The sequence below is a fragment of the Enoplosus armatus genome, chromosome 2 (assembly GCF_043641665.1).
Source record: "Enoplosus armatus isolate fEnoArm2 chromosome 2, fEnoArm2.hap1, whole genome shotgun sequence".
NCBI classification, from domain to species: domain Eukaryota; kingdom Metazoa; phylum Chordata; class Actinopteri; order Centrarchiformes; family Enoplosidae; genus Enoplosus; species Enoplosus armatus.
The window spans coordinates 8,263,610-8,279,605 of record NC_092181.1 but is presented as its reverse complement, the minus strand read 5'-3'; the positions used below and the strand labels follow the sequence as shown (position 1 = coordinate 8,279,605).

The 15,996-nt window shown below is 39.9% G+C and overlaps 1 protein-coding gene across 1 annotated transcript; it reads left to right on the top strand.

Moving 5' to 3' along the window:
* Window positions 1-1,533: 1,533 nt before the first annotated feature.
* On the top strand, window positions 1,534-15,550 carry LOC139291092 (ribosomal protein S6 kinase beta-2-like). Its single transcript, XM_070913014.1, has 18 exons — window positions 1,534-1,579; window positions 2,612-2,633; window positions 2,794-2,854; window positions 3,187-3,224; window positions 3,329-3,443; window positions 3,882-3,950; window positions 4,132-4,279; window positions 4,414-4,471; window positions 4,612-4,712; window positions 5,951-6,041; window positions 6,482-6,572; window positions 7,847-7,954; window positions 9,173-9,235; window positions 9,727-9,804; window positions 10,136-10,243; window positions 11,053-11,165; window positions 12,151-12,389; window positions 15,064-15,550. Exons 3-17 carry the CDS (start codon window positions 2,801-2,803, stop codon window positions 12,326-12,328), a joined length of 1,413 nt encoding a protein of 470 aa, XP_070769115.1. The 5' UTR covers window positions 1,534-1,579; window positions 2,612-2,633; window positions 2,794-2,800; the 3' UTR covers window positions 12,329-12,389; window positions 15,064-15,550.
* Window positions 15,551-15,996: the final 446 nt, after the last annotated feature.

Below are 15,996 nucleotides of genomic sequence, written 5' to 3'. Positions count from 1 at the left end.
TTTGTTTTTCATCTTTTACTGTTTTGTGTTTTTAAATTGTCTTCATTGTCTTATCTGTGTAATTGGTTTCATATTGTTTCCCTATTCTTTTAAAGTCACTTTTATTGATCGTATTTATAATATTTATGTATGCGTTCGTCTCCCACTGCCTTACTGTTTTTGATGTTTCTACTGTCTTACTCTTACAGACACATGTAAAGCACTGAACTGTGCTAACATGGGTAAAAGGTGCTGACTGTCTGCCAATGCATCCAGTGCGGGCTGACTTCAAAGGCAGTAAAAACCACAAATAGCAGATAACAGAACTGCAAAACATGTCTCACTTGTGAGACAAAGTTAAGTTCCTCTTTAACTTATTCCCCTATCACAAGAAGTGAAAGTACATCAGATCTGGCTGGAATTGGGGGCCAGTGAGGAGAGATGAAAATGGACATGCAAATGTGATTAAGTTGGTTGGAGGTGACATGTTGTATGACTTTAAAAGATAAGTCTGGTGATATTCTACATTCTTTCTTATTGTCAACAAATTCCATAAAAACCAATAATAAACGGTTCCTACCAACAAGTACTGCCTGTGTATCCAAACACAGCCTCACATGTCTTATTCCTCTTAAATATTATATGAAGATAAAATTAAATATGAATTAAATGAATTAATTAAATTTACATTTGCTAACAACTACAGTGCTCAGCTGTGGTTGGAAATGATTTAGCCTTGTTTCTTTTGAAATGAAAGTTTACAATCACGGCTTGTTTTTAAAGATCAATGTCTTCAGCAGGAGCAAATGGGCTTGGGGGTAAGCACAGATGGATTTTCAAAAATGATTCACCCAGAAATTAAAGAAACAATTCACATAATATGTGACAAAAGTTCTGGGCCCATAAAAGAGATAAACTAAACAACCAAACTCAGGCTATGATAACTTAACAGACACCGAATAGAGCTGAAGAGACAAAACTGACCACATAATGGCTGATCGGACCATTTTGGAAACAAAGACAAACACTACCAGCCAAACCAGCAATGCAACAAACGGAACCATCAGTCTTTCACTTTCAATGATTTTTTTTTTGCCATTTGGGTGAGCCTGCCCTTTAATTACAAATAAATAAAATATAAGTTGGTGCCAGAAAGTATATTATGTTGTTCTTGATCACAGCTTCAGTAATAATTTCATCATAATTCATCATAAATAGCGTCTAATTCCCCCCCGGAGGATCAATAAAGTATTTCTGATTCTGATAATAATCACTAATCATTATGAATCAGTAATAAGATTAATAATAATACGTATAATTAATTATTGTCATTAGGTTACATATTATTAGTGTCATTATTACTACCATAATTATTATTACTGTTACTATATTTTGCTGTTAGGTGTAGTATTGGTAGCCGGGATAGTATCATCATCATCATCATCACTATTATAAGCCGCTGTAACAGTTTTGCTTTTCAGGACCCTCTGATGACGTAGCAGGTCAAAGGTCGTCCGTCAAGCGACAACAACACCGCGGAGCGTTCATGCCGGACGGAGGAGCATGAAGGGAGCCTAGACAGCGCCGTGTATTGTCGCCGGTTAGTTCACGAGCAATGACGGCCACAGCAGTTTGTGTGTGCAGAAGCCGCTTCGCGTTGAAAACTTTTAAAACCCCCCCGGGCGAAGCGTTCATCGGCGAAACGCTAGCTAGCGTTAGCATGTTTGCAGGCTCGCTACCTGTCAAGCGAGCCTGTCAACCTGATTAGCTCACATTTGTTATGCAGCCGGTTTTAACCAGTGGGGGATTTTTAAAAAAATTTTTTTTATATTTGCAGGGAAGAGAAAGCGCCCCAACAAGCGTACAGTCGTCTTCGTCGTCGGCGTAAGTCAACGAGAGAGCAGGCTCGATGAAACCGCGTTTGCTGTTGTCTTCGCTCAGATGTTGTTTTGGTTGACTCGCCAGCGTGCTAGCATGCTAAGTTGAGCTATCTCTCTCAGAGCATTTGGTTCTGAGACGTGTATAACTTGAGTAACATCAGATAAGTAATATCCTCCATTTCAGAGACGGTTGTCACGGTCTGTTTTAACCTCGGGGGTGTAGCTGTGTCATGTTTTGCCAATACAAGTGCTTGGTGCGGGCTAGGGCTAATGTTTTTGGGTGGGCCAAGTATTTTGTGTTTAGACGTACCCACGCGTTTACTTAACACTCAGCCGGCTACAGTGGGTTGGTTCGGTGTGGACCCAGAGTCAGAGGACTTAAGAAGGCCCTTGGAAAGATCTTAGAAGATCTTAGAAGATCTTCGAATAGTACAGGAGATTGTTATTGATCAGATCTACCAATCAGATCATGCATTCACAGCCCAGTATTGCTATAGTCTTTGCATGTACAGCATTTGCAAATCAATAAAACGACAAAAACCTTGCAGCATGGAATAAATTGGGAATTTCTGGGCTACTAAATACCAAGTATTCAGATTATAGACTGGCTCAGGGGTGGGCAATATGGATAAAATCCTGTATCCTGCTGAGTGTAATTTTACATGGCTAAACCATTATGTGTTGTGATGTAGTACATTTTATGGAAATTGTTTGTAGATAATATAACACATTGGAATCTCTCTTTTTCGCAGAATTGATATCTGACAGATCAAGGTACGTATGACCTATTGTAGTGTTCCTGTATTATCTGCTTTCTATTGTTTACTGTTGGGCCTAGTCATTGCCCTCGAGACAACAGCAGCGCTACATTCCTCACTGAGGTGAAAGTGTTAATGTGTAAAGCACGACAGACTGTTTGACTGTACAATCTCAGTTCCAGGATGGCAGGAGTGTTCGACATTGACTTGGAGACTGAGGAAGTCAGTGATACAGAGGTCTGTGTCCACCAATCATCAATAAGACTACAAGCTGATCAGTTAATACCTCGAATACACAAGAATAAGAAAACAATTCATTGGTGCCATTCTAGTTTATTTCTGGTTTGGACGCATATTGCTTGTATCATGCTTCTCTGTGGTAAACTCACACAAGCTGGTACATGTCAAGCTCGGATACATTGCCACGAACACTTTAATTCTAAAATGAGGAAATGAGAATCACATCTGTTTGTGATTTTTAAGGGACATTTGGCTAAGGTGTACAACAATTAACACTTACTATTCTAACTTTTGTTTAACCTCATTGGCTTGCCGTTTCCCGTCTGCAGGATGATGTCTGTGACTTCGCTGTGACAGAACCGGAGAAGTACGTTGAATTTACCATTTAAATTTAAAAACAAATGGATGCTGATATAGTACAAAATGCACCTCTGCCAATGCTGCTACTTTTCTGTGTCTCGTTAATCCCAGTGTTCAGACAGAGGAGGTGGAGTTGACCAGTGAAAGTGTCAACAGAGACAGTGAGAGAGTCGGACCTGACTGCTTTGAGCTTCTTACTGTGCTGGGGAAAGGAGCCTATGGCAAGGTGTGTATGTGGGATTGCGCATGCTGGTGAATACACATCGACCTCTGACAACGTCTTTAAGGTGACATCTCTCTCTTGAAAGTTGTTCACTCCGTTGCTCTCAACAGACGTTTTTCCTTGGGTTAGGGTTAGGGTTAGAACTACTTAGAAAAATGATTAAAAAAAATAAGATTTAGCATTGGAGATTAGCACATTGATGGAGGCCGGAACAAAGCTTCAAGTGGTTTGCACTTTGGCACACGGAGGTGGTATTTCTAATTTGTGGAGCAGCCAATATTGATACTTCGCTGGGTAGGACTATCCTTGGAGATACACCCACTGATCATCATTTGCCTCAACCAACGATACTGTAAACATTATGCCATGATAAAGCTGTTTGTCAGATAATGTCTGACATATAAAAAAACGAATATTAAAACAATTTTTTTTTTTCTTCAGGTTTTCCAGGTGAGGAAGGTTCAAGGTGCTCAGATGGGGAAAATATTTGCCATGAAGGTCCTGAAAAAGGTACTTTGTCACGGCCCACAGCTTCCTATACCATTTTCTAAGATGAACAGTACATGAAGTTGTTCCTCTCTTTCCATTTATTCTTTTCTCAAATTTTGATCCAAAACGTCCTTTATCTGCCTCTCATTTCGTCCCTTCCTTCTGTTTGTCCTCCTTTTTTTTTTTTTTTTTTTACATTTAGGCTAAGATCGTGTGTAATGCTAAAGACACGGCCCACACACGAGCAGAGCGGGAGATCCTGGAGACGGTGAGACACCCGTTCATTGTGGATCTGCTCTACGCCTTCCAGACTGGGGGGAAACTCTACCTCATACTGGAGTGTCTGAGTGGTAAGACAGAGGCACTGAAGAATGGGTGGATGGATGTGAAGGATAAAAACATGGCAGGAGAGACAGATGCCATGGACCAACCAGAGGGATGGGAGCTAACTCACTAACCCATCTGTACTGTTGTTTATCACCAGGTGGGGAATTGTTCATGCAGCTGGAGAAGGAAGGCATCTTCATGGAGGACACTGCTTGGTAAAGACGCCCACTCCTCAGCTAAATGTTTGCAGATAAGCTGCAGTTTCCAGTTTGCACAGCTTTAGCATGGTTATGTTATTGTTTCATTGGAAATGATTCCTATTTTTTTAATTCAAATCACATCTGTGTCTGTGCAGTTTCTATCTGGGAGAGATCACATTGGCCCTAGGTCACCTCCATTCTAACGGGATTATTTACCGAGACCTCAAACCAGAAAACATCATGCTCAATCACCAAGGTAACCCTCCGTCTGTTTGTCTAAGAACATATGCAAATAGATGTGATCAGTACAGAATGTTTGGAGCAAATACGAACATTTATGACTGTCATAAGTAAAGGTTTTACTGTCTCAAAGCATAGAATGATCATAAATACAAAGGGGGGGGGTTATGCATTCATTTGTACCACAAACAGATTGACTGAATCACTTGTTAAACATCCAATGAGTAATTCTTATAGCTGAATGTAGCTCTTGAAGTTAAAGCGTCTTAAGCTTCAGTAATGTGACGTACGTCTGGGTGAAATGGAGAGCAGGGTATTTTAGATAAAATCCTACAGATTTGATTGGATCACTCCAAAAGTGGGTGTGGATACAGAGCTGTTGTAGAAAGATAGAGGACTGTTGGCCTGCACATACACTTCCCTCATGCGCGTTGTTTTATCAGTAAAAACGAATAAATTAGACCTCACCCACATCATTTTTGGAAGTGTCAATAAAGTTTATTACCGGCTCAAATCCAGACACACACCTGGCCGTATTGCGCCGCTAGCGACCCACAAGCTAACGTCTCGTGTGGTTTTACATGACGGCAGAGTTTAGCTGGTCACCCTAAATCGCATTTAATTGGGTAAATTTATGGAACCGCCCCCGAGTTCAAGATGAGTCATCAAAACTTATATATATTTTTTACGTTTTACAGGAAAAGAAAATCATATTGTTTTTGGGTATTTTTGTACTAAAATCCCTGACACACATTTAGCATGTAACAAGAGTAAAATAATCAATACAGGGACACGGTGAAATGAAAAATGCATTTTCCAAGTTCTAATCCTATCTCTGTAATGACAATGGATTGACGCTTGTGTATTTTAAAAAGTTTCAAACGTGGCACTAAGTGTTTACAAATGGGGAAAATATCAACATTTATTCAAATTAAATTAGTTTTCCGGGATTATTTTGAGCTCGAATTTTAGTCTAAATCTCCCCAAAAATAAACCACCTTTTGAATGCCTCAATTTTGACCCAAAAATGATCTTAATCAATCAGTCAAGTTTATTTGTCACATGCAATCATACAAGGCACAATCGCAGCGGAATGAATATGAGTCATTGTGTCGTTTCCTGTTTCCTCGTTTTGCATCGTGGTGGAAACCTAATTTTGGGGTAGCGTCATTTCCTCTCACTCGTGATATGTGAAATGTAGCCTCGCACATTAACCACAAACGGCGTTGCTTCAATGTTTGTGTCTTTTGAAAGGACACATCAAGCTGACTGACTTCGGCCTCTGCAAGGAATCCATTCATGATGGAAGCGTCACACACACCTTCTGTGGCACCATAGAGTACATGTGGGTAACACTGCGCTCACTCTAAAGCACATCTACAGTTCACACACACTGCCACACTCTTACTCCCCAGATTTTTAACCCCTTTGTGTCCACATGTAAAAGTGGTTGCTGCTATTTTCTTCTCCATCCACCGTTCTTTAGGAATAAGAATGTGTTCTGCTCATGTTGATGATCTCCTGTATTATAATAATCATTTATAAACTTGGGAACATAAATGCAGAATTGTGTAACGCAATTTGTAACCCTTTGGATAATTCATACGTTGTGTTTTAATACATTTAGCAAGCAAATACTTTTCATTTTGAGTTTTTGATCAGTATTTTTTTCATCATTAGAAATATTCACTGCCATTCAGCTGTTTTGTCCCGCCCACACATGTCCTCGCACTATTTTTTTTTTTTACTCTGAATCTCCTTGTTTGTGTATGTCTTCTCTGCCAGGGCTCCAGAGATCCTGACCAGGTCAGGTCACAACAGAGCAGTGGACTGGTGGAGCCTGGGGGCCCTGATGTACGATATGATGACCGGATCAGTAAGTTAGAACTGTCAGGAGATGGGGATGGGCTGTAGTAGTTTTCCTTTTTACCGCCTTACTGGGTGCCCAGATAACCCCTATTTGCTCCCCTTATTATGAAAGAGTAGCGGCTGGACCCTGAGGTCTTCACTACTCACCCTATCGCACGGAGTGAGAACGCCGCCCCCGGTTAGAATCTCATCTGAGCAGCTTGTATCAGTGGTCTCATTCTTTGGGCCTCTATCCAAAGCTTGTGACAATAGATAATGTGTTGTAAAGGGTTTGTGACCAACCAGCTCTGTTACTAAGACCAGCCCTCCCCTCCCGAATCTTCTAATTGTTTTCCAGAACTTCTTCAGAGCCCTTAAGTCACTTCTTATAGCCCTCACTTATGAATATGCAGGCTGAAGAGTTTTTAAAGACTCCACTGCCAAGTGGGGGTGGGGGGCGGGGGGGGGCATCATATGGCAAAGGAGAACTTAGGCTGTAAGGACGTAGCTGTAACTTACTACAAAAATGACTGCCACATCACTTTCAGCTGTTTACTTAACAACTGTGCATTATTACATTCACACAGTTGCATTGTTTACATCTCTGTAATGTTTTTTAGGATTGTGCAACACTGACTTGGACATTTCTGCTATCTTGTGGCCTCGATTAGTCGTTGTACCCATTCACGATGCAAACAAATTAGATATTTGTTTATTTTTAGTACAATGTTGTACAACTACATGAACTGTATTACTGTATCAACGATAAAGATACAACCATAGGCTTCCGAATGCCCTGAAGCAAGCATTGTACTGAGAGAGTGTCTAACTGTAAGAAACGAGAAAGAAGGAAGTTCAGAAGGAGTCCTTTGACTCAAATAAGCCTCAACTAACAAGCAACAAATCAGTCGGTACATTTCCACCAGTGATAGATTTAGATTTAGACCAACTTCGTTTGCAATCCAGCAAATTTGGAAATCTGCTTTTATTTCTAACTTTCCTTTTTCATCTAGGTTGATATTTACAAAAAAAAAACTAGAGGAGTGTTGTGTAAAGACCAAATAATTGCAACCGATAACAATAGCATCATGTGTTATACGGTCAGTGGGTACAAGCCAAATATTACTGTAAAGTGTTAATTAAAGTAATGCATAACCATCCAACAAGGCTTATTAGTGAACCTGTTCGTCGCTGTTGTGATGGTTTTACATTTGTATTTACGGATGAGAGAAACCAGTAGGTTAACCAGTGGATTTGATCTCCTCCAGTAACTACTGACTCCCTCCTGTGCTTCCCCACCAGCCTCCATTCACAGCCGAAAACCGAAAGAAGACCATCGATAAGATCTTGAAGTGCAAACTCAACCTGCCGCCGTACTTGACCATCGATGCGAGGGACCTCATCAAGAAGGTCTGTGAGGCGCACACAAAAACACAGACCCAGATGATGTCCAAATGTAGCTTCAGATTAACTTTTGTTTCAATTCCAGTTTCTCACAATTGGCAGGAGAAACATTTTGTACATTGTTTCATTGCCCACAGGCAATATCAGTAGATAAGTAGATTGCAGTGGGTCCTTTTTTTTTTAGTGTCAGATGAAGTGTCATTCTTGAGTGAATAAGAGCATTTCATCTATTTGCATTTATGCGTCATTTATCAGTGTCTGTGAGGCTGCCACTTGGGCAGTGTTTTGATTTTGATTTTGAATATTCATTGCAAAGTGGATGCAGGCGATTGACCAAAATAAAAGATTATTCAATAAAACCACATTCATTAATCGAATTAAACCCAAATGTAATCTATTATGTGGTTGGACAGGGCACATTGCATTATTCTGGATTGTTTTGTTTTTTGTTTTTTTTATATAGTTTTTTGTTATTTTTTGTCATGTTTTGCTCTGTGTTGTTTATGTGTGTGTTGCATACAGGGACTACAAACGTACATTTGGTTTTATACAAAGTTAAAGTCGAGTATCGCGATATATTGCCGAGTGAAACAGGAGAGGCAGGTGGGACATGACGTTGGGAATTTGATTTTGCTAAAAGTTGAAGATTGACTGATGGGTGGATGTCACGATATTATGGGTTGAAATTAGTTGCACACAAGCTTATGTAAGCACACGTCATTTAGTTTTACAGGAAGAAAACCTGATTGTATTTTGAGAATACAAAGAAATAGATTTTCTGTAATGTTGTTTGACACATATTGTTTTATAGGTGCACAATGTGACCGGGAATGTGATCTAAAAGGTGTTTAAAAGGGAATCTTTCATTTCATCTCGACTTTAAATGAACCATCAAGCCCTGTGAAAAGAACGAGGCCATGTCAGCCTTTTGTTTTTAAAAGTTTAAGCTTCCTCCCTTTCTTTTTTTTTTTTTTTTTTTTTCTGGAAAAGGTGCACTGCCATGCAAAAAAAAAAAGAAAACAAAAAAACGTTTTGAATGATATTTTGTTATCTTTGTATGACTGCTCATCAGAAACATTACAACATTACAAACAACTCATTAGAAATATTAAGAAAACAGCTTCATTTTGTAAATTCAAATAAGGGATGTATTATTTCATAACTTGGTACACAATCATCAGTCTTTATAGTGACATGCGCCACTCTATCTTTTTTTTTTTCCAGCTGTTGAAGAAGAATCCAGCCCAAAGACTTGGCTCCAGTAAAACCGACTGTGCTGATATCCAGGTAACTAACTGCTGTAGCCTTTTCGCTCACACACATTCTCCAACGTTGGCTTTCTACCCGGTGTTAACATGGTTTCCCTATAACTGGACACGCTAAAAACACATCAAATCCGCGTGTTGAGACATATTAAAGATGTGATTCAAAAACAACCTCCACCGGTGGAGCACTGTGTATTTTCAAGTAGAAAAGCAATGAAATAAATGTAAAACCATACAAGCTAATCGTGAAGGTAGCAGGCGGGCCAGGCAGTGATGTGCTTGTCATAGATGAACTGCCATTTAAAAGATTTACAGTATAAAATATACAGTTTTGAGAGGACAGGTATGGCACTGCTTTCATGGGACTGAGTGGAAAAGTTCACCTTCGAATGGTATGATGTCCAATTTAGAAGCAAAAGTCTGAGCTTGTATAAAAAAAAAAAAAACATTCCTCTGGTGTTCAGAGGGATTCATTTTCAAGGCAGCTAAATTAGCCCTTTTGTTCCACGGCAGAAACATCACTTCTTCAAGCACATCAACTGGGAAGACCTGCTGAACAAGAGAGTGGAGCCGCCATACAAGCCACAGCTGGTAGGTCATCAGTCCTCATTTTGTGCCCATTGTGTTGTCGAATAGCCTTTTAGGTGAATATTATGCTCGCTATTCTGGGTTAGTGGTTGAGTTAATTCAGCAAACTCTGCTCTCATCCTTTCATTCTCTTGTCTTCTAAACTACCACGTACACCTCTTTTACGTTCCCAAACCTCTCACTGTCTTTGTGTTACATTCGTCCACATCTTCACGTCCACCATCCACAGACACCCTAATAAATCTCATGGTTTTCTCTCAATTCTTTTTTTTTTTTTTTTTTTTTTTCCCCTCCCTCTCTAACGTTTTGGCTGCCTCTGTCTTCCCGTCTGCAGCAGTCTGACGAGGATGTGAGCCAGTTTGACGCCAGATTTACCAGGCAGACGCCAGTGGACAGTCCAGACGATACTTCCCTCAGCCACAGTGCAGAGCTCGCCTTCGCTGTGAGACGCTCCTCCTTGTCTGTCTTTTTAAAAAAATTTTTTTTTATTTGTTCATATTTAGGATCTAGAAACCACAGACGATTTCAATTCAATTCAGTTTTATTTATATAGCGCCAAATCACAACAAAAGTCATCTCATGACACTTTACAAATAGAGCAGGTCTAGACCGACTCTTTATAATGTTATTACAGAGACCCAACAGTTCCCACCATGAGCAAGCACTTTGGAGACAGTGGCGAGGAAAAACTTCCTTTTAAGAGGCAGAAATGCAGATAGACAGGCAGACAGGCAGACAGACAGACATAGCAGCAGTAGCCATAGCAACTATAATTATAATAACAATGGAAATATGACATGATATGATAATAGTAGTTACAGCTGTAATAATAACTGAGATATGATTCATAATGGCAATAACAACTTTAATAGTAACCAGACTATCAATAAAGATAATAACTGTAGTGATGAGAGTCAAGCGGGCCCATGGCGTACCAGGACCACGACCCACAGGAACCTGCGAGACGAGAAAGCCCAGAGAAACTAAGATATAAAGTTAGTAACATGCATTGGTGGAACATGAATGTGTAAAGATGGAGAGGGAGAGGAGGAAAGCTCGGTGCATCATGGGAAGTCCCCCAGCAGTCTAGGCCTATAGCAGCATTACTAGGGGGCTGGTCCAGGCAGGACCTGAGCCAGCCCCTAACTATAAGCGTTATCTGGTAGACGACTGCTTCTAGTGGTGTAACCTATTTAAGTTCACTGCTATTTTGACATTGTAATTTAAAAAAAAGTGATGATTATCCAACAGGGTTTCACCTACGTGGCTCCATCGGTCCTAGAGAGTCTAAAAGAGGGCTTCTCATTCGAACCCCGAACACGACCTGTACGCCGACACAACAGCAGCCCACGCACGCCCATCAGGTAACACACACACACACACACACGTGAAGATATTCCTTGTTTACCTTTGTTTAACTTCACCCTCCGTGAGTTTATTTATGTCTTAATTTGGCAGGCGTGTTGTTAGAGGAAATACTCCATACTGAGAGCGGTAGAGATTAGACAGATAGCGGTAGATTTTTTTATATTCCACCCTCTTTTCTCTGTCTTTTTTTATTTTTTGTGAAGAGACAAAAGCACAACAAAAACAAACAAAAGTAACACACACACACACACACACACAAGAAAAAAAAACAGCAACAGCAAATCACACAAAACCAGACAACAACATGAAATGGAACCAAAACAACATATATAACAAGTGAAGATATCGCCAAACATGCTCAACAGGTCTAACAACAAGAATACTGTTAAATCATAGTTCTAATGCCAGTACTTTGTTCTCATATACTAAGCTATGACATTATTGTGTGGAAACTGGAAAATCAACGTCAAGAATACGTCCTTGAAGCAAGTATATTGATAATTAAATACGCACTTCTCCCAGCGTTCAAGATGTTGTTTCTGTTTGCAACATGTCCCTCCAAAATAAAGTTATGAATGAGAAACATTCTGAATGTGTTTGCATTCGGGGGATCCACCCCAGCAGCTTTAAAAATATATATTTTTTCCCCAACAAAATAATGAGGTTAATTATATAGCTGTTTCTGTAACAACAAGGAAAAAGGTTTGGCAGCTTCATTTTTAAAACGCGTCTTTTGAAGCTCCCTCCGAAAGGAACACGACGACACCAAAACAAATGAACTGGTAACGGCGTTCAATGATTTCAACTGCGTATATACTGTTTGATTCCTCGCTATAGGGCAATCATATGTGTCCTCCCCTTTCATCAAAAACCTAGACGATAAATAAATAAAAATGATCAAATAATTGTATTAATCCCCCTTTCCTCTGCCCTTATATTTCTTATAACTCCGTCTTTTTCCTCTTTGTCCATTTCTCTCAGTCCTCTGAAATTTTCCCCGGCCGGACCCTTCAAGTCCAGCATGGACGCAGAGCCGGACCTCTTCTCTCCCATCTCTCCACCAGCAGCTCCAGTGCCTGTGCCGCTGGAAAACGGAGCCGCCAGTCAGCCCATCAGGACGCCTGCGAGGAACAAGAAGCAGAAGGGACATCGCAGATGAGGAGCACGGCCAGCCTACGCTCCCAAGACCTCAGTTCCGTTAACATATTTTATAGTATCCAGTAAGTGTTGAGGCATAGAGCTGAAGTGTTTTTGTTTTTGCTGGTGTCATGCTTTTTTTTTTTTTTTCTTTTGAAGTGGTTTAACTCCTGAAAAGCTGAAATTCCGGAGTGGATAGCTCTCAGTTTTGCGCTTCTTTCCCCTCACATTCATCTGTGAAAACAAAATGCAGTAGTGCTTGGGTGCTTACTGTTCAGGACTTGGTCATATAACCGTCACTCCGCACAGATTCAGTGGATCAACGCTGAATTCCCATGCCTTGACTTTGTCAGGACAGATTGAAGAACTTAACCATCTGTCTCAGATAGTCACTTTATTTATTGCATAAAGCTTTAATTTACAGCTTCCGTACGTTTGCACTTACAGTTCACACTGGCACTAATATATGGGAAACAAGGACTTGTATAGTAATCTTTTCTACAAATAGCACTAGGAATAGGGTAACAGAACCATTTGAATTTTCTCCACCAACTTCGGAGTCGAGGTCAGGTAAATGATGGATTGACTGGTAACAGTGTTTCATTTCGTATCTACATGCTAGGGCAATTGCAGCAAAGAGACGCTGTGATATAAAATCTTTTGGGTTTAATTAGTTCATCAGCTTTTAATGAGTTAATCAGAGTTCTTGCGAAGAGGTCAGCTATCGCAGGCTGACGTTTTTAATTAGAGAACTGATGGAGGATCACTTGATTGAAGTCCTGATTCTCCTCCATCACGGCTAAACTGTCAAACCGACCTTCAGCCGTCCAGGTTATTAAGTAACTTTTTTTTGACGACACAAGCTTGAAGTAGTGAGATTTGTTCACGTGTCGGGGTGGGACTGCTGAGTGCAATGCTACATCGCGCGCAGAAGATGATGTATGTATGTATGTATGTACGATCGCCTCTGTCTGAAAATATGGTGGCATTCAGCAGTGTTTCTCATTTCTCTGAGCTTTCTTATCAGCGAATCTGCATGTCTACTGCCAAAGCTTTTAACACATCCCATCCTCACATTGTATAAACGGACCAATCGCACTATAATAGATTGCACTAGACAAGAGAGATATACTGTAAGGGGGTTGTAATCCGTCGTCTTGCAACAAAATAGCCCCTGTGTAGTAATCAAACATATGCGACATTGTGTGTTCACGTAAACACATACATCCTTATAATTAGTACAATGCACAGTCAAAGCAGGCTGTCGAAAGCGGTGCTCTCAGAAAGCAAAATTACAACCTTGTATAAAAAAAAAGAGTATTTTGTGTTACCTATTTTTACACATGAAACTTAAGGTTAAGTAGTATTTTAAATGAATAGTTAAAATATGAACTCAATAATATTTTGAAGTGTTTGATTGCCATTGCCTGACGCACGCGTAAGGTTAAGTCACTGCAGGCACGCTCAGTCAAACACTAATTCAGCCCTTGGATGGATCATAGAAAGGTTGTTCATTTGATGCCAAAATTCTTTCAGCTCTTAGAATAAATGACTCGTAGATTGAGGTCAATTGAACCAAATCTTTTATCAATACAGTACAATAAAAAACAGCAGGTATTTGATATGAATTTATGGTAAGAAATGCGGCAAATATTAAATACTTGGCCAAACAATCTATGAGCTATACAGCTTTCAATCATCGCCTCCAACCCAGTGATGTACGGGCAAGCATTAACACGGCTGAAGAAGGCAACGTTCTCATATTTGTTGGCTAAATCATCCATTAGCTTCAGCATGTTGCCTGTCTGTCATGGTCTTTTCTGGGGAGTAAAGAATGTATTTTACAAGGTGTAAACTATCCTTTGTATTGTATAGCGACCCAGAGTGTTCAATGTTACATAAATAGATGACGCATGGTGAAATAAATAATCATGTGAGTATATGCAGACCAAACATTTAATAGAACCGAGAGATTGTGAAATAATCCAATAAGCCTTTTGGCTACGCTAGCAGCATGGTTGTAGGGATCGGTCGGCCCAACACTTCGGTCCAGCCTTAAACACCTTAACAACTTTTGGATGGCCTGATATGACGTTTTCTACGGACATTCATGGTGCCTAGAAGACAAATGATTTCCGTGACCCTCTGACTTCTCCTGAAGTGCCACCAGCAGATCAAAGTTTTCACTTTCACACTTCACAGTCATGGTTTTCAGAGGATGAATCCTGCTGATTCCCTGACTTTTCCTCTAGCGCCACCATGAGGTTCACATTTGTGGTCTTGAGTGAAATGTCTGCAACCATTGGATGGATTGGTCATGTCCCCCTCAGAATAAATTGTTGTACTCGGCTGTACTTTGTGTTTAGTGCTAATTAGCAAATCTTAGCACGCTAATACATGCATACACAAATGAACATTATAACCTACCTGCTAAACATCAGCATGTTAGCGTTATCACTGTGAGCATGTTAGCGTGCGCCCTTTAGCATCCAGCTCAGGGCACTGCTGTGCTCAAGTACAGCCTCACCAACCAACTAGCATGGCTGTAGACAGACTTTGGAAGAAGGAATTAAATAAAAACGACCACCAAAAAACTATAAAACATAATAATAATAATAATAACTCATAATGCGCTGGGTTTTATAAAGCTAGTCAGATTATTTGGTGTAGTTTTTCTTAATATTGAACACATTGGGTCTCCATAAAATCAAGCTGCCTTTATTTATTCTTTTTTTTTTTTTTTTTTTCAAAATGAAGATTCCTGTTATCCTGCTCCAGGTCTGTCCTGCTGGGGGTAACAGGTTTGACACACAATGCTTTCCAACCTTCCTCCACCAGCTTTCCTTCATTTACGCTTGATGCACAGTCTGTGCATGTTTGATGCTGGGCTGGGAATAAACACACCGCTGTGTGAATTGCACTGAAGTATAAGCTGTGGTACATCAGGATTTGAAAACAAGGTATTTGTAATGCAAAAGATGAAAGGACACTGGGGCTCTGCTTTTATTTTATTTTTTTTGTCTCAACTCCAAGTTGCCACACTCTCGTCGTGAAATGTGCAGTTGGACAGCTGGAACAACTATTCATTGTGTTCAGTTTTGTATATTTACATAATTCATAATGATTATAGAGTGATATGTACAGTGCTGTGTCTTCTACATCTCTGGAGTAAATTTGAATTTTACAAATTTATATTCTAAAGGTTGAATTCAGGAAAATGATCATTGCTGATTTCTTTTTTTTTTTTTTTGGTCATATTCTTTCTGCTAACTGATGAATGTGTTAAAAATAAAAAAGACATTAATTGCTGAATTTGTTGCATTGAGAATTTAATTTCTGCAGGTGTCAGTTCAATTTTAAAAAGAAAAGTCATTCCTGATGGACGGAGGAATACTTTCCCAAGTCCAAAGAACATTACAGCTCAGTATGATGTCTCATGATATTTGAATTTTCCCCTAGATGAACCTGACACACTATGTCAATCGCCTGTGTAAGTGGTCAATAAGCATGGAAAAGATGCATACTCGTCTGCATAGCACGTCTAAAATCAAAGAGGCGTCAATATTTCTTAGTTTCCAAAGCTGTGAAAAAGCCTTTACAACATTACTACTTACTACTACTACTACTACGTGCGACAGTCAGCTGACATGGCATCAATTAACAGTCGGAGTCAGATTGGTAACAGAGGGC